The following is a 20,198-nucleotide window of genomic DNA, read 5'->3' on the forward strand; positions in this document are numbered from 1 at the left end:
GCCGTGTTTTGGATTATCTGCACTGTTTCTATGGCAATGACGTTGCGCTAGCACGACAATCTGCCTTGAAGTCTGACGTTGTAGAAACTATATTCCCCAATACCTGGACTTTCCCAAACACCCCTATCATTTCATCAGAAATGGACTGCTTTAAAGTGCACGCTGGGGTTGCGTTACGTGACCTGACCGCATGACGTAACCAAAAAGCTACATAAATGCGATCAGAGCGGTCAGACTGAAATGGATTTCCGGAAATGCGATTTGAAACGAATTTCAAACCACCTCTGGATGTAGCCTGAAACGGATTAGGAAAAAAACGGATTTCATGCGCTTTTTGGACGTCCACACGTTCTAAATGTGATTGGATTCCAATCGGATAGGCATTTGGACTGACGGTGTGAACAAGGTCTAAGTGCATCCAGTCAGACTTTATGGTATTTTGACACAGATTAATAAAGTATCATTGTCATTTGTAACCCAGTCTGTAAAAACCAAGTCATGTTTTCAACAGATAGTAATCTTCCACAAAATTATGTACCTATAGTCACATAAATTTGTGAGTCTTAAGTGTGACACTGACATGGTTTTCTGCCTTTTGCGTGAACATGTCACGCATTTCTGTTTACGTGTCACTGTCACGTATTTGTTACTCAACTGGTAACTCAATTGGTTTATACTTTTTTATTTTATTTTTTTATATTTTATGATTTTTAGACCATTGTCGCCTGGCATTAGGGTTAGAGTTGGGTTTTGGTAAGGATATCATTTTATGTAAATCTAACCCTAAACCGGAGTGTCAATGGTTTGAAATAGGACAAAACAGTTGAGTAACAAATACATGACAGGGACACGTAAACAGAAATTCGTGTTCGCAAAAAGGCAAATTTACGTGACTATAGGTACGTAATTTCGTGATACTGGGTTGTAATCTTACATAATGTAAAGAATGTTCTGTGAAACTATAACCTTGAATATTTTGTTATAAAGATTTATTATAACCTTTATTAAAGCTTTAATATGAACTAAGGTCATGTCAAAGATTTAAATCGATAATTGAAATCAAACTTTAATGCTCAGAATAAGATGAAACGTTGGTCTAGATTTCACAGACAGGGTCACATTTAGGAGAAGCTGGTAAAAGATGCCAACATGTACAAGGTCTGTGACATAGCCTTATACATAACAACAGTAACAATTGAAGACATTCATGTGTTGGTTAACTATTAAAGCATTTGAATTATTACAGTGTAAACACAGTGTGCAAAGTACATATAAATATGGCAACCTCATAGAAAAAGAGTCTTTGTTATTGAAGAAAGAAATATTTATTTATAACCATATTAATCATGATAGTAATAATAATAATAATAATAATAATAATCATAATAATCATAATATAATGGTTCATTAATAAACAGTACTGGTTGTCTGAAGCACATTGGATGCATACAGAAAGAAAACTGAAATTTAGAGAGTATAGATCCAGGACAGCAGAAGTTTAGTCATTTCATTTTAAATAGAATACTTTATATTAATTTCTTTTTTCTTTACCTTTCCCCCCATTTACGTGTATGTTTTCCAACGACTTGAAAATCGGAAAGAACGAAACGAAACAAAAACAAACAAGTGATAAATAAAAGCAAGTGATTCAAATAGATTTGTTGTTGTGTACAGCTTGTGTTGCACATGAAGAGAACCTTTTTTGTTTTTTTTGTTGTTTTTAAATATAATACATCTTATACTGAGATGACACAGGAAGTAGCTTTTGTATATTTTTCAGTAGAAAACAATGGGACTGGAAGCACGCGCACACACATACGTTAGGTTACTATAACTAACTCAACTTCCATTCAAACTCTTGTGCTTCGGGGATCTGGCAATGACGATGAGGAAAATCAGGATTCGTTTTTCCTTGTTTTTGTGTTGAACTGGGCTGAAATACGCATTTGCCAGGATAAGTTTGTCGTTTCCGTTGGCTCGACTGTGTGAAACTGTAATAACTGTGTGCCGATAGAAGTGAGCTGCATAGCTGGTCTTGAACCTGCCCTAAGGAGCAGACGACCAGAACAAATTCGAAGGACGTTTTTATGTGGCAGATACATGCACTCGAGTCTCAAGTTAGTACTGGGACTAGAAGCAGACTACAGTTTGCATTGGTTCTCTGCTTTGGGTTGAGGAAGACAGTAAATGACTTTGGTGCTCAGGTTAATGGGTCACTCGATAGGAAACAGAAAGTTGAGGGAAGACGACAAGCCAAAAAATACAGTGCAAAAGCTAACATACAGTATACCTCACAGCAGGGTCAAAAACCATGTAAACAAGTAATGTCTCGTACGGACTAAAGCAAATAAATAACCCCAGAGGTCTCGGATCTCTGTTGAATTGACATCTTTTTGTTAGGTTGATCAGTCACAGTCTCTTCTAGAGCAGAATCCGCCAATCCGGTTTCTTTTTGCTTCGAGTCCCTGAAACAACACGCCTTGGCCAAAGCACCGCTAACCTTCCAATCTGACTGGCGTACGGACGCCTCCGCTCTCCAGAATGCGGTCGTCTTCGATGATCATTTAGGTAACGTAGTATAGTCGCTGAGTTCGGAGTCGCCAGCTTTGTAGAAAATAAAGTTTTGTTCTGAGAGGAAAAATGCAGCAAGGAGGAGGTCGATCTTTATGGAAGGGAACACATCAGTCCTGTTGTGTAACACCTGAGTCCGAGGAAGCGCATGATTTTGCAAAGCTTGGGAATGCCGTCTGTGGGGGCGAGTTATTTATAGGTTCACTGAATGTACCGTTGCGTCTCACAGAGCCAAAATACACACTGTAAAAAGTGAAAACGTGCAGTTGTTCGTTTCGAGATATTTCTACCTGATCTGACCCTTAAAAAAAATGACTTTCATTGCTGTAACCTAATCAGAATAAAACCTGTTCAATTGAGATGTTATCACAACATTTTAGGTTACAAGACATTTTTTTTTTTTTACAGTGCATTCTTTCCCAGGAAACCAAATGTGTGACTCTTACCAAGATGTGGGTCAGTTGTTTACCATTTGCATCAAGGAAACGAAAACCTGAAAAAAAAATGTTTTCCATATAAACCAGCATCCGTAAACCATTCCAATCCACGTATGTCTCTTTCGGTCATTGTCCTGCAGGGTTAGGATAAAGTCCGGCGTGCTGGAGTGCTCCTGTTATAAAAGAGAGGTGTCGACCGGACCGCCGATCTCCATCACGAATCGGGTCCGGCTTCACAACAAACCATATCCACACATTTACAAAGTACCGCTTAAAAAACAAAGACATGTACATAAAAAGTAGAATTACATTCAATAGCTGAACCAAAGATACAGACGAACGAAAACAACGCCACACAAGTTGAAATCTCTCGGTTCTTGCATAAATCGCCGTCGAAAAAGAAACAAACCTGGACTACCATTGAAAACAAAAAAGATACAATCCTCTTCAAGGGTCGCAAAGTCACAAATAGATATATCCATATATAAATGTTTTTCATACTGGTAATACAATAATACAACATTAGTAAATGGCTACAATCGACGTTTGACCACGCTGAGCAGCATGTAATTAGTACAACGTTTAAATATATAATGATGCCACTGAAATGAGCTCGGTAGAAGTATAAAGTTAATACGTCTTTAATAAAACTTTCGCACGCAGTCCTGTGACTAAACCGGCGCTGTTTTCCACCTTGCATCGGGCAGGAACCCATTTTAAAGATGGATTGTGAAACTCCTGTGACAATACCGAGCAGACAGCTCCAATTTTCTTAATTTGTAGCCTCCTGACACCACATACAAAAGTGTTTACTACACAGCACGGCCACCTCCACAACACTACAATGAAATGCTTTTTGGTAGCCCTGGGGCTGTTGCGCCCTACACGACTCTATAAAGCCCCCTTCAGCCCATAACGTCCCCCCCAACCCCACCCTACGACTCACATCATCGTACACAAGAACACACTCACACACGCAACCTAGTAAAACCTGCGCTTCACCTCGGCCGGCCGTATCATATTGTGCTACAAACAACAGCAGGACGACAGGGCGTGCGCATCTCTACATCTACGACGAGACGGACCGTCTGATATCGTCGATATATATTTACAATGTCTTTTCTCGTCTCGTTACACCTGAATAACTCGTAGTTATACTCCACGTAGATCTTACCATGCAAGCTCTTTCGCCTTCGTTTAACATCTAAACAAAGTTCGAAAAAGGTAATACCGCCGCCCCCACATACAAACGCCGTTTCTCAAGTTGAATCCCAGCTGTGCCATATTCAAGGGCTTCGGAGGGGCCGCATGGAATCGTGTGTGGCCGCTTTGATTGGCGGGAGGGGGGTGGGGGGTGCCAAGGAACGACAGGTACACCCCCCACCCCCCTCCCAAAGCACAAATTCATCAGCTAATGTGTGTTTTTTTACTTCGCTTCTCTTTTATAACATATTTATACATACATATATATCGCTATATAGATATATACACTCATCTTTTTCATCTTTTTGAAACCATAAACTTAAAAAAGTTTAGAAAAATAAAAAGTTTTATGATGACGTCTCATCCTCCACACCAGAAAGGCTGTCCCAGGTGAAAGCTAACCCCTCTACCCATCCACAGCTTGGCTGTGTCAGTCTCGTGTCCCCGCAGAGATATAATGCCTTCTCCTGACAGCCCCGGTGTAAGGATCTCCTCTGAACTTCTTTTTGTATATTTTGTATGCATTATTCACTTTTCTTTATCCTTTTTGCTCCTTTTTATCTGATGTCCATCTCTTCTCCAGTGTCGCCTTTCTTTTTATTTACTACGAATAGAAAAGAAACAAAAGAAGGGTGAGTCAATCTGCAACGCACGGCTTTAACCTGCATGCATAGCTACTGTGTTTATCATGCACATACAGTGAGGCCTTAAATACTTTAATACTAAAATTATTATGCTACTCCTGTGGTAGATCTTTGCGTTAGCACCATGAAAGGTCATGGGTTCGAATCCAGGGAACACCCATATGTGCAAAAAATGTATACACTTTAAGTCCCTTTGTATCAAAGCATCTCCCAAATGCATAAATGTAAATAAATGTAAATTTTTAAATAATTATATAACATAAGCATACAGTAAAGTTAAAACATTTCATGGTATGCTTTTGCATATTAAATTAGCAATCTAGTAATAATCCAGAATCATAAACATTTCTTAAAGGGACACGTTTGATTTTTACCGTTTTGGAATCCATTCAGCTGATCTCCGGGTCTGGTGGTACCACTTTTAGCATAGCTTAACATAATCTATTGAATCTCATTAGACCATTAGCATCATGCTAAAAATAACCAAAGAGTTTCGATATTTTTACTATTTAAAACTTGACTCTTCTGTAGTTACATCGTGTACTAAGACCGACGGAAAATTAAAAGTTGTAATTTTCTAGGCAGATATGGCTAGGAACTATACTCTCAAACTGGCGTAATAATCTCAAGGACTTTGTTGATGTAACATGGCTGCAGCAGGCGTAGCGATATTACGCAGTGCCCGAAAATAGTCCCCTGCTATTGAAAGTAACCAAGGGGACTATTTTCTGGCAGTGCGTAATATCACTACGCCTGCTGTAGCCATGTTAATTCAGCAAAGTCCTTGATTATTACACCAGAATGAGAGTACAGTCCCAGCCATATCTGCTTAAAAAATCGCAACTTAAAATTTTCTGTCTGTCTTAGTACACAATGTAACTACAGAAGAGTCAAGTTTTAAATAGGAAAAATATCAAAACTCTCTGGTTATTTTTTTAGCGCGATGCTAATGGTCTAATCAGATTCAATGGATTGTGCTAAGCTATGCTAAAAGTGCTAGCGCCAGACCCGGAGATCAGCTGAATGGACTCCAAAACGTTTAACGTTTCTTTTTATCTAGGGTTAAGATTTAGATTTTTATTGCGTTCTTAATATTTGGACCCCACTGTACGACCTGAAGAAACAAATTACACAACAAAACATGCAAATCACGTAGCAAGGAAAACATCTGATTACATTATCTTCCATGCACCAGCTCAATATCAGAAACAATCCTTGGGTGCAACATTAAACACACATTGTGAAATTATCTCCAAAATCCTAGATTGGTTTAAGCAAAGTGAAACTAAGCATCGTCAGGGGGAGTTTTTTGCTAAATTTTCAGCATAGTTACTCGACCGATCATAGGCTTGGCGGGAGCTGAAAAGCCGTCTGCCGGACAAGAAGAGAAAGGAGGAGATTCGGGTGTCCTGGGGGCTCTCATCCTGACAGAAGCTCTCTAATTCAGGGAGATGTGGTACTGTGTGGAGGAGTCTCTGAAGAGTCGGCGGGCCGACTTTAATTTTAACATGACTTTGTAGTTCTTCACCCATCCCTGGAGGAACGCACAGATGTGCTCCGGCATACTGATCATACCCAACGATGTGCCTCTGTTCTCCGCTCGGGGTGTATTATCTCTCCCACAGACACGGGAGGCTCCTGAAGTTTTTGCTTGACAAACATGAACCGAAATAGACGGGGGGAGTCTTGATGAAAATCGTTGGTGGGCAGCCATGCCGTTGAAAGCCAAACACTGCGGTGACATGATACGTGCAAGCCCCCTATTCATAATCATCCGAGTCTTATGTAGAGAACTAACATATGACAAAACCGACAGCATGTGAAAACGTTGGTTTTTAATTAAAATATTATAATTAAATTTAAAAATATACCATCCATGTGTATCAAAACACACCAAAAACGTAACGTAGATGTTATAATTTTCCTTTTATTTAGACACAAAGTATTTTATGTACATAGCTTTTACTACTGAATCTTGGAAGTCTATAAGCAAATGGATAAGTTGGGTTTCGACAGATTAAACGATTTTAGTATTCGAAGCTAAAAATTTCTATACACGTGAAATGAAGAGCAAATACACATTTAAGACTACGGTTTATACATACAAAAGAGGTTTGCGATATGTGCTCACATATATTGTATTTATATATAGTGTTATATACAAATAGTAGTGTTTTTAGATTTTTTTTACATTTTCTAAAAATCCCCTGACTGAAGAAAAATTGCACAATGAAACAACACATTCAGACACAATTTTAAATGACTCCGTTTAAAAAATGCTAAAAAAAGGTCAAAGTTGAGGTAACATCGGATACAGGTTAAATATTGCCCAATGATTGACAATTAAATGATATCTCTCAACAGAAGGTAAACAGAAAAACAACAAACCTAGTAAAAAACAAAGTAAAATACATTCTGCTATCTGTCTCACCGGCACCTTTCATTAAATTAGCAATTGTCCCATCAGATTGGGACAGATGAAAGATAGAGGAAATCTGTGGCTATTTCGACTGGCCTCTGGCCCAGGGTGCCATCTTACAAATGACTGCATTAACAGAGCTAATTAAACAGCCAATCTTTTAATGGGCCACTGTGGCGCCCATGCAAGACGAAGACCTCCATCTTGTCAATCTGCAAGCTCACACATTCGTTTAGATGTCTGCGAACTGTTTTGTCAGCAGTCATTTCGTGCCCAGCTCTGTGTTTTCTATCTCAGCCTAAACGCTGGAGTTAAATAAATGGGTGATTGAGTCCTAATTTAGTCGCTTGATTAGTTTAATTGTCTGAAATAGAGATGGAAATGCTTTCGTCGAGAATATGAAAGTCTTGTGCGTGAATTAACACAATTCTGCATAGATATTTACTCAATTTTACTCAAACAAAACACATTGTGTATTACAGGAGCCTTGCAGTCGACCTCAGAGCGTATCTGGTGAATGTAAAAGAGTCAATTAAAATCGTGTCTGCCACAAATTAAACTGAGGTCAGAGGTCAGCTTAAACACCCTTCTATTATTTGGAGAAAGGACATCAATTTAAATAGCTCAAGAACACACACAGCACAAAGTTATCGACTCGGAAACACATTTCGACAATATGATCTATCCTCTCCCCACACGAGGTATAAACAAATTTGATTTAAAGCCTATCGTATCATATAAAAATGTCACCGTGTAGTATTGTCAAGGGTGTAGTGTCTACAAAAGAAAGGACTTATTGTATTTTTAACATATAGTCGTGTTGGCACACCTGTCTTATTTACGTACTGCTTTTCAAACTGATCAACACCGAGGACACATTGTGAAAAACAGGACATATGAAGAAATCCATAAAGCTTGAATAAAGCAAAACAACACATCTGAATGTTATTTACAGTGCATATCAAATATTTAAGGTTGGTATTCCATTTCCACAGAGGAAGAGCTTGAAATTTGGTTTCGAGGAGCGACTAAATGCATTACGCTGCTCGAAAAATACTCAATGGTCTTTACATTACAAGCTGTTTAAACAAGCTCAAATGTTGATTTCTTAACATTTATGTCTACGCTAAACAAACAAGCATTTATTTACGCGACAGCAAACTTAAACACCGTAGCACCTACGTCGCATCTTTTTTGCAGTCCCCCCCCCCCCCCCCCCGAGCGAAATGAGCCACCGGGAAGCACATTCGTTTAGGTGAAATATTATGTCGCTCTGTAGATTTCTCCCAACAAAGGTGAAAAAAAGCAATGCATCTAATCTATGTTTTACAATAGGCTGCCTGTGATTTCACACTCGCAGGAGAATGGGGTCTAGAGAGGCAGCCACAACAACTATGGTAATAGACTGAGCAGAACGCCTGTGCCACGCGCGCCCGGCCATCCTAGTGTATCTCTAAATGAGATCAGTGGTTATTGACTCAATGCTGTTATCTTTAATCTGTGGAGTAAATTACTTTGGATGCTCCCTCTCTACCCTGGTTTCTCTTCTTCTCCTATAACTCCACCCTTACAATTCCATTTGAGGGATGCAGGCTGCTATTTACTGGACTGGGTGGGTTTGTGTGTGTGTATAAGAGAGGTGGAGACATGATCAACGCCCCGAATAACGTGGAAACGAGGGCGGCCCTTTTTCACTAGAGGGATTACTGCCACCTTCCACTATTCCTTTCTCATTTTTCCTTTTTTCTCCTCTCTAAAGGACTGCCATGTCTTATCTGAAGTCTCGTATAAAGTACCGGGTCTCGGGGGAATGTCACCTTGGGGGAAAATCCTTAACCTTAGTGCAGAGTTGCTTTTTACATTGAGGAAAGAATAGATGGATCTTTAGGATAATAAATTCCTGGGCCGAGAGCGTTGTACTTCTGTTGAGGTGCTATGATGTCTAGGGTTTGTGCAGTATTCGGAAATAAATTGAATTGAGGTATCTTTTTGCTTTGGACGGTATTAACGGTATTTACATCTCTAAAACAGAGATTTAATTTACCACCATGTCATCCAAAATATAGATTTCTTTCTTTGTTCAGTCAAGAAGAAATTATGTTTTTTGAGGAAAACATTCCAGGATTTTTCTTATTTTAATGGACTTTAATGGACCCCAACACTTAACAGTTTTAATGCAGTTTAAAATTGCAGTTTCAAAGGACTCTAAACGATCTCAAACGAGGCATAAGGGTCTTATCTAACAAAACGATTGTCATTTTTGGCAAGAAAAAAAATTCACTTTTTAACCACAACTTTGCGTCCTAGATGACGTATGCGTTACTACGTCCCAGTGTTTACAACCACCCAGTCTCACCCCATGTCGTCAATATTTGACGACACTTGACCATTCGTCATATGTTGACGTGAAGGGTATACCTTTCGCGTCATTTTTTGACGAACTGGGGACTTCAATACTATTACGTCCGTTGCATTCTCTTTCCTATTTTCTTACCATTTCCGCGTCGGTTTAGGGTTAGATTTACATAATGACATCCCTACCCAAACCTAACTCTAACCCCAACGCCAGGTGACAACTGTTTAATTTCGCGTAGACTGTTTAATTTTGCGTAATCTAACCCTAAACCGACGCGAAAATGGTAAGAAAATAGGAAAGAGAATGCAACGGACGTAATAGTATTGAAGTCCCCAGTTCGTCAAAAAATGACGCGAAAGGTATACCCTTCGCGTCAACATATGACGAATGGTCAAGTGTCGTCAAATATTGACGACATGGGGTGAGACTGTGTTATTTACAACGTAGAGTGTGGAGAAAGAGGACCATTACGACGTTGTTGTATGTCGAATGATACTAATTCATGTCTTTGTGTCAGTTTATTGTTTAAAATGGTCCGCGGATTTCATATATCTAACACGTGACCTTTCGACGTCATTACGCAATTAAGTAAGGTCACGCTGGCACATCACAGGAACGGAGGAAGACGAGAAGTTGTGGTTTAAAAGTGCATATTTTTTCTTGCCAAAAATGACAATCGTTTCGCTGGATAAGACCCATATGCCTAGTTTGGGATAATTTAGAGTCCTTTGAAACTGCAATTTTAAACTGCATTAAAACTGTTAAGTGTTGGGGTCCATTAAAGTCCATTAAATTGAGAAAAATCCTGGAATGTTTTCCTCAAAAAACATAATTTCTTCTCGACTGAATAAAGAAAGAAATCTATATTTTGGATGACATGGTGGTAAATTATCTGGATTTTTTTTAAAGAAAATTGACTAATCCTTTAACATATTAATCAATACCGAAATACCGGAAATATTTACACAAATTTAAAAACAAAAAATTTTCAGAACTAAATGTCTTCTTCATGCATCAGTCAGTATTTAGTGTGACCTCTCTTGGCACGAAACACATCTTGAGCTTTTTTGAGGAGATTGAGGTCATTCGATTAGAATTAGAAATTAGGATTTAATTTCATTTAGGTTTAAGAGATCCAGCAGCTGCCTGCTATTGCTCAAGTGGAAGGGGAGTTCACACTAAATACTTGACACTTCAGCTTATACTTTTATACTGTTTTTAATACTACATACACATTTCCTGTTTTTTCTGGTTGTATTCTAATAAAGAGACATATAAGAGAAGAGAAATAAGATAAATAATTATATATGATTACTGTACAATTGCAAAAACAACAAATCTAATGGTAGCATGGTGGCCTAAGACTTTTGCACAGTACTGTATATATTTATATATTCTTGTATAAAGAATCATTTAAACTGTGTTGGATAAAAAGTAATCCAGATATTATTAAGATTGTTTACAAACGTAAAATAATTGGCTACACAGTAGGCTTTCTAATTTTTTGTCTTTGTATTTATTTTCAAGGATCCCAAAACATTCTGGGGGTCCCCTGGCAGTCCTCAGACCCCTGGTTTATCATGACTAATATTTTCAACAGAACTTCCCATGAGATTTACTATGCTATTCTTTACACTGTAACAACCCCTACTGTTTAATACCTCATATCTCTCTTTGTCTGTGTTACTAACTCATTTTTAAAGCGTGCCGCGTCTACCGAATTAACATAAACGTGATGGAGATTTCAGCGGTGAGCAGTAATTGCTCCCCCGTCATCTCTGTTGTTGCAGTGGGATGGTGGACGTCTCATCAGCTAGAGGGTGCAATAGACCGTTTTGTGCGGAAGACTTCTCTTTTTCCACATTACTGCACTGTGTTTATTTACAGAATGCTTTCTGAGCAGCAGAAGCGGCCTTGATTAAGTGCGCGCTTTTTATGTGACATCTAACAGATTAAAACTGAAGGAAACCACGCTAGCGGCTGTCCTTCATGAATATTTGCTTTGCTACCGGGAGATGTGTTTGCATATCGGTTTTGTTGAGCATATTAGTGAGATTAGTATCAGTATATTATAGTAAATTAGGGAACAGTGTGATAAATTAGTATATTAAGAAACACTATAATAAATCACTGTTTGTATAATAAACACTATGATGGAACGTATGCATCTTGTTAGATTGATATTTTTCGTGTAGATTCTGTAGATCAATTCATATAGCAAGGTCATAGGTTTGATCATATAAAGTACACTGTGAAAAAACCCGCTGGGTAATTTTCAGAAAGGGACGAATCTAGCCGTTGGATTATATTGACCCCGGAAATGATTATATTTGATTCAACAACCCAGCATAGGTTAAAATCAGAAAGTTGTGTTCTCTTTCGTGTCATTTTATGTATTGTTTTTCACTTGGGGTTGGGGTTAGAATCACTTTCTGTTACATTTTTAGACATCCTGACCTAAACCCCAACTCTTACCCCAACCCCAACTGACAATGATTTAAAAATAGGAAAAAAAGAGTTATATATATAAAACTATATATAAAATGACACGAAAAAGGTTGTGCCACGGACACAAAAAAACTATAGAAATTTGTGCTGAGTGACACGAAAAAGACACGAAGGCTCAAGGCATGAAAAAAGCTGAATTTCTTGCCATGGACACAAATAAATTAATCAAATTTTACGTTACACATGACCCAATGAGTTGGGTTTGTTCCTTATTGACCCAACGTTGGGTTGAAAATAACCAGTATTTTTGAGATTGTATAGCTTCAATGTGCTCTTAGTCGCTTTGTATAAAAGCATCTGCCAAATGCATAAATAATGTAAATGTAAAAATAATAATTAATTAAGTTTTTACAGTTATTGCCTGTAACCAACAGGAAAAATAAAGGTTTGTTTGCATATGTAAAAATGATTATGTATACATATATATTTTATTGCTTTGCTTTTTGAAAAATTATAAAAATAAATAATTTTACTGTAAAAAAAGGAGAAAATGAGTAAATCGGCATCAACATCCTCTAAAATCATTTTAAGCACATCTGTGGCAATGGAATACCTGATATACATTTATTTTCTGCTTTTTGTACAAATATTAAAAAAATGTCTTCTCAGATAACACACAGCAGCGATCATACAGCAATGAATGTTCATTGAGTTATACTATAACACAGTATGGAAAAGAGGGCGTGACAGAGGCTTTGAGTGACAGAAAAATACTATACATGAGTATCACTTTAAAAGAGTATTAATGAAAGGTTTGAATACCACTATAATAATAATTTCAGTAAACAATCATAGACTCCATAACAGAAAGCTGGAGCTTTATAAATAAATGCTTGTATGCATATTTCCCCTTAGAGAAAAAAAATAGTAAGGCTATATTATTCATTTTCAGATAACATACTGTATGCAAACCTCCATTTTTTTATATTTAATGAATAGCATTGGGCGTTTAAGCAGACGCGTGGGGTTTTTAATTCAAAGACTGTAAATATATGTATGCCTGTGAGATTAACACCGCTGCTGTTTTGCTCGAAATGCTCATTGCTGTGCCATTTACCAAGGCAAATAAACTCACTTCCTCTCCCTGTCCACATAAATCAGCTGAGCTCATGCCCATTAATCTAAACCGAGACGAAATGAGAAAACTTACTGGACAGCGCCCATCTGCCCCGCCTTCCTCTCTGTCACTCAGCCCCTCCCAGACCACACATTTCAATACAAACAAAACACATTCAAATCAATACTAAAGCAACAGAAATGCCGAGTAACCTCAAGATTGCATGTGATATGTAAAGAGGTTTCGCATAAATGTCAAGAGATTGACGGACTGTTCGGGAAAAGGTCGGTCGTGACCTGGAGGCTTTTTGCTCTATTTAGCTTCCTGGGGAAGGTGGAGGTGGGTTGTTTGTTTTTGTTTGTTTGTTTGTTTGTTTGTTTGTTTTGTCGGGGGATTGATTCTCTCTCTAGTAGGGTGTGAAGCGACTGTACCCTCCTCTGTATAGGCTAGCCTGCAACATCAAAGATGAAAAACAAAAAGGTTCCAATCAGTATTAAATAGATTTCGGAGGGGTGTAGTTTAATTTAAATTTTCTTCCCTTTTTGTCTCATTTTTCTTTTTAATTTGGCATGATTTATAGGTTTTATTTTAATTCGGTGGGTGTCAGAGTTCAGAGTTATACAGAATTTTACAGTAGCAACTTTTTTGTCTTTTCTGGGAACTCGTTTGTATTTTACGAGGTGGCTAATTCGCATTCATTTGTGCGACCACATTCATACCTTTAATTTCGCCTCTGTAACATTGGGGGGTTAGGAGTGGGGTTATATTCATATTTTTTATAAAAAAACGTACAATTCACTTTGTACGAATTCATACGAATTTGCCAACTCGTAAAATATGTAAGAATTTCCGTGAGATCAGGCTGGTTGGTGCATGTACTGTATCGAAATTTTACAGTACACTACAGCTTTATCACGGCTATCCAATGTTGGGGAAAGTTACTTTTAAAAGTAATGCATTACAATATTAAGTTACTTCCCAAAAAAGTTCCTTAGTTACTTTTCATGGAAAGTAATGCTTACGTTACTTTTTAGTTACTTTTGCGTTACCTGCCATCTCCGTTTCGGACTCAAACTGTTCCCGCTAAGGCGCACAGTGCGCGTAATTTTACGTTAATATGTTAAGCTTAATTCAGTACATTATTTTATTTTTAAATTGAATTAATTAAACAGAAAAGTAACTCGCATTACTTTTTTTTAAAGTAACTCAAATATTAATGTGTACATTTATAAAGTAATGCGTTACTTTACTCGTTACTTCAGAAAAGTAATATTATTACGTATTGCGCGTTACTTGTAATGCGTTACCCCCAACACTGCGGCTATCTGCCTCTCAGATCTATCTTACATAATATAGCATAACTTACTCAGGCCTCTCTTTAATCGGACTGCGGTAGTGCCTTCTCACTTTTAACCAAATACAAAAAAACTTCAAAGGCTCTGGGCCCGTTCTTCTCAGCTCCAACCCTGTCCAAAATACACGCGCCTTAAACGTGGCATGAATTCTGTTTAAACAGAGAGCAAAGCAACAATTTTTTTCTAAATCTCCGAGGAGCTCATTATTTAATACTTTTACTTGTGATCTGCTGGTCAAATATGATTAAATCGTATTCATTTCATTCTCAGCAGGCCCGAAAAGGGTTCAGCTTTTTTCGTCGCCAACCGGACATCGTTCAGAACTCTGAGTGCCCACTGCACCCCCAGCGGCCCAAAATCCACAAGGGGAGTGCCGTTCATGGGGGTGAAGAATATTTGCTATGAATTAAAGTGGCAAATTGAAGTCTTGAGAAAGGGAGGAAAATTTGAAAAAACAAAAAAAGGAGGCAAAAAAGCATCACAGGGCACAGTTTTAATTAAGTAAATGAAGAGGAAAAAATGGTCTTAATTAATGAAAGCTTTTAGCTAGCAGCTGCACCGGGGAACAGGACGGTTTTGAGAATCACACGGATGTCGACTTGGTAAATTCTAGTCATTTGTCTCAGACAGAGTGTTTGTCCAATAAGCCTCATGGGCAGGGGGGAGGTGGGTGCGATGGAATCTCTTTTCCTTCGTTCATTTTTGTCGCTTTCTCTCTATCTCGCGCTTTTCTTTAATCTCCCACGGCACGCTGCTGCACGCGCTTGATGGTCGTTAATCTTGAGAAAAGTCCCGGCCAACAACCGCAAAAAAACAAATCATAAAGAGATTTCTGCTTTTTGTCTTCAGATAGGAGTTTGAAAATTTTTCATCTTTGATGTTAGCTGCAAAAGCTAGCTAAAAACAAACATTAACATGACGGCTATCCCCACAATCATGTTTAGAGGGCTGATATGCAAAGGAAAATGGCTCATTGCTAAACCAATAACTTGTCAGTATGCTGGGAAACCCCCGCGTTTAATGAGATATAAAGTGCCTAAGATCCATCGTGATAAACTGTCACGTACACATATAACATGAACAAGCTAATGGTGATGAGTCTCAGAGTCATTTAGATATACATCTATACTTGCAAATGTATATCAGATATATACATCAGGGTCCAAAATTAAAACTTACTGTATTAAACTTGGTTTAAATTGCTCATGGCATTTACATAAGTAAAGATGAACTACAAAAAACTGTTGTTCATTACATTTTTTTATTCTTTTAAATTCTTTCTGGCAACTTATATCATTTAACACCTACGCCACACTTAAAAATGTATGAATGTATGCATTTTATTACAAACTATCAAAGCAAGTGGCAACTATGTTGAGGTAATATACTGTAGCACTAATGCATTTATCATGCAAAATGTTTTACATTATAAAAAATAGATAAAAAGTAAATAAAAAGTATTTATGCACTTTCAGGTTGTCAAGGTTTGTCCACAGCTAATGTGGTTAATAAACCTGTCACAACATCTGTACGATTTGCAAATCATATAAGAAAACTAAGCAGATACATTACATCTCCAAAAAATATCACCTTGGGACCAGTTAATGAGTCACAATTGAAATATTAGCTTGGGAAAGCAAAGTTAATTCTGGGACAAACTCATTTGTTTCATTTTGCAGATGCCACTTGGTCTGACATTTATCTAATGCAGTTATCTAACGCAACGTAATTCATACATTAGGTGTGACTTTAGTGTCCAAAAACCACTTATTAAGCCACCAAAGTAAAAATGAGCAATGCATCTCAATTTGTTTAATCTGCACGACTGTCACAAAAATAATTTTATAGGAAATTTATATCCAAATACATATATGCATACAGTTTCATAGCAAATGCAGTCACACTGATGGTAAAAATATTAACAACCATTAAATTTTCACAAAAATGCATAAAGTGTTAAGGCAGGTGTTGTAAAAAATTAATTTTGGACCCTTTATGTATATATCTATATCATGCACAATGTTACAGATCTCAGCCACCCCAACTACAAATCTGCAGTCCATAACTTTTTTATTAAATTAAAAGATCGACAGTAAAATGATATCTACCTGCATTATTACTTGTGCACTGAGCTTTGCCTGTTGTGATGTACTGTATGTTGTTGGGGTGTTTGGGTCTGTGGGAAGTTAGGGCATGGATAAATGTTTCATGCATCAAGATCTAAACTCACCATAGTGCCGACGCTGTACGTGGCTGCAGGTCCAATCGTGTGGTGATAAGGGTCTGCTGTTGCATAGACTCTGCCATAGCTACAGGGTAAAGAAAGAAAGAAAGATGGAGGGGCATTGAAGCTTCGAAAAGATAGTACTGCATGCTCCAGTGATCTCTGTTCACTAGATCTATTATCACTACATACTTCTCTCTCTCCCTCTCGTGCACTTTCTGATAAAAATGCAATCACTGGCTTGCCATAAGTCCAATGTATAAAGGTAAAAGTGTGAAAGTGTGAAAGTGATCTGTTATTGTTTTGGTGCACCAGAAGTGTTTTATCTTATGATGATATGGTTAAATTGATGGTAGAGGGAAAGACACTCAAAGAAAACGTAGATTACTGTAAGGAGGAGAGAAAAATATGACGATATTCAGAAATGATGAGAAAATCGCAGGGTACTTTCAATTTATTGCATTATTTTTTTATTAATATAGTGCAATTATTATTTTGTTAGTGGGGAGATTAGGGGCGAAAGTACCATTTTAAAAGATCATGGGCCCTTTTTTAACGATCTAAGCGCATTGTCTAAACGGGCGTGTCCGAATCCACTTTTGCTAATTTAAGGACGGGAAAAATGGTTTGTGCGCATGGTCGAATAGGGTTGGTACAATTTTTTAATGAGTAATGGGAATATTTTGGGCGCGTAACGTGCAATAAACCAATGAGAGGCTCACCATATCCACAGGTACAGAGTCATCATATACAATAAATTTGTGAGGTACCATTTAAAAAAGCAGCTCTTTGCGCCTTAACGTCTCATAATTAGTCCTCATTTATGTCCAAGAGACTCAATAATAATCTTTTAAATTCAATCCGTTTTTTCAATCCTATTTTTTTATGAGTAATGGGAGTATTTTGGGCGTAACGTGCAATAAACCAATGAGAGTCTCAGCTCTCATCCCCTTTAAAAGCCAGTTGCGCTGGCACTATGTCTAATCCCTATTTAGATGACGGACTTTGTAAACTGAAAAACTAAGTGGAGGAAGAAGATCCCCAGTTTAAGATTAATGTTAAATAATTGTGTTGTTTTTCACTTGTATTGAAATTGTTATTTTTTATTAAAAAATATCAAAAAATTATTTACAAGTATGTAAGAAAAGGATTGTACTCTAAAAATACTTTATTTGTAACAAACAGGAGATAAAGAATTTGCTCTCCGCACGTTTCAGCACTTGGACAGCGACATCAGTTTTTTAAGCATTACTTAAAAATGTTTCTCATCTCACCATATCCACAGGTACAGAGTCATCATATACAATAAATCCGTGAGGTAGCATTTAAAAAAAGCAGCTCTTTGCGCCTTCTAACGTCTCACAATTAGTCCTCATTTATGTCCAAGAGACTCAATAATAATCTTTTACATTCAATCCGTTTATCTTTCATATTTAAAAGCGTTTTTGTGCTGCTGCGCATCCATGTGTGTGATAAGCAAACCCGCGTTGTCGTCCCGTTTATAGGGGCATATTTCTAATGTGCTCTTTAAATAACAAAAAACATATTGCGCCATTGACTTTAGTCGCCTCAAAATAGCAACGCACCAACAATGCACCTGAACATACCTCGTTTTCAGACCAGAACGCCCATGGACGCAAAAAGGGTTGCAAATGCATTTGCTATTTAAACAGCGTGGCGCTAAATGGAAAATTATCATTGCGCAGGGTGGAAACTAGCAAAAGACACTAGCGTCGTGCATTGCGCCGGGTGTAAGATAGAGCTGTGGTCAGTAACTCACACGTGTGGTGTATCAATACCAGGTGGAATTTTGAAAAAATGTCAAACGACTTCTTTCACTTTGAACATGAGTAGTGAATTGTGACTTTTGACCCTGACGGCAGGGACGAACACACAGGTGGGTCAAAAGTAACACAACAAAACAAGATACATTTTTTTGTTACACTTGATTTTAATAAATATACATGACTATGATCTCGTTAATATGTAACTGCAAACTTTTTTGTCATTTATCTTTGTAAAAATTAATGAAATTACATTTTTATTTTAAATTTCAATATTATAAAATGTTTCAAAAGCAACCAACCGTACAAACTTAAATTGTTGAAAATAAAACATTTTTCCACCGTTTGAACACTATGAAAATTAAATTAAATCAAATTAGAATAATATAAATGTTCAACATATACAACAGTATTAGCAGCGGGACAAAAGTAACAAGTGTCACTTTTTTATCCCGACAGGATCTCTTCAAATTTAAACTTGATTTACTTTTATTTTTAAAAACTCTAAGAGGTCAAACTTCAGGATGTTTTAGATCATTAAATAACCTGTAGATTGATCAGTATTATAACACATGAAATGAGAAACACAAAGCGTTATGTGAAGAAGATGACTGCTTTAGGATTTTACTTATCATGGTTGAAAACACCTTTCTGGATCTACACGGTGAGTAAATAACACGATATTTGTCAGGTCTGTCAATGGTTGTGTGCTTAAGATGCTGTCATAGTTTGGGATGCAAATGTTATCAGGGCTTGAAGAAAATCACTTTTTTACTTTTGTCCCACGTTACTTTCCCCCCGGTTCTCCCCTATTGTATAGCATTCCTTCCTATTTGAAAAATGCTCAATAAGATATAAAATGTTTATTAAATAGCTCAAAAAGTTATCAAATTAATTTACGTTTGCATTCTCATTTAAGCTTTTAATTTTTCGCTAGAAAATAGCTTAGCCTTTTATTTCCATCCCATTAGGCATCCTGTTAAATTTATTACCATTTTGTAAACAATCTAGTTAAAATTAATACATTTTAAGTGCATGAGCTTTACCGGCGCATATTTAGGCAAGTGTAGCATATCCTTTAACTCAAAACAAAATATAAAGTAAAAAAAAGACAGTGGGTGCAGGAGACATTCATGGATACATAAGGATTTTGTGTTGTTTTGTGTGTATGAAGAACAAAAAGAGAGAGAGAAAGAGAGGCACAGAGTTTGTCTTCATAGCTCTCGCATGCTCCTTTGCACTCTCTCTTGTTTACCCGTCTGCACTGTAAAGACACACGGGGCTGGTGGCAGTCGCGTTCGACTCTTTTCATTGGTACCGGTTTGGAACTAATTCCTTCAAGATGGGCCTTACTTCTTCCTTTATTTATTTATTAACCCCCTTCTTCATTTGTTGACTTTCCCTACAAACACACGCTTGCAAATGAGACCCTGCGAGGAGCAGATAAGGCAGGCCGAGTCGGGTGCCGAGGGCACGGACTGAGAAAGGAGAAAAGAGGTGGGGGGATCCTGGCCCCAGACATGCTATTACAGTACATATGGAAATACTATCGGATCTGACCAGGTTTTTGTCGTCCGGGATTATTACAACATCAAAGGTCAGACCAGCTCAGTGGAGTGAGAAAGAGGAGCAGAGCGGAT

The 20,198-nt window shown here is 37.5% G+C and overlaps 1 protein-coding gene across 5 annotated transcripts in view; it reads right to left on the reverse strand.

Moving 5' to 3' along the window:
• Positions 1–1,046: 1,046 nt before the first annotated feature.
• rbfox3a (RNA binding fox-1 homolog 3a) overlaps positions 1,047–20,198 on the reverse strand; it is a 622,611-nt gene continuing 603,459 nt past the window's right edge. For 4 of the 5 annotated variants that reach the window (XM_065262754.2, XM_065262751.2, XM_065262755.2 and 1 more), the window contains 2 exons: positions 16,781–16,859; positions 10,478–13,646 (listed from right to left, as the gene is read on the reverse strand). In XM_065262754.2, coding sequence (XP_065118826.1) covers positions 13,602–13,646; positions 16,781–16,859 — 124 coding nt within the window. In that variant the 3' untranslated portion in view covers positions 10,478–13,601. Of the gene's footprint in view, positions 4,816–10,477; positions 13,647–16,780; positions 16,860–20,198 lie in introns of those variants that run through there. The other variant, XM_065262753.1, reaches the window with a different exon arrangement.

This window comes from Paramisgurnus dabryanus, chromosome 1 (assembly GCF_030506205.2).
Source record: "Paramisgurnus dabryanus chromosome 1, PD_genome_1.1, whole genome shotgun sequence".
In the NCBI taxonomy this organism is placed as follows: Eukaryota; Metazoa; Chordata; class Actinopteri; order Cypriniformes; family Cobitidae; genus Paramisgurnus; species Paramisgurnus dabryanus.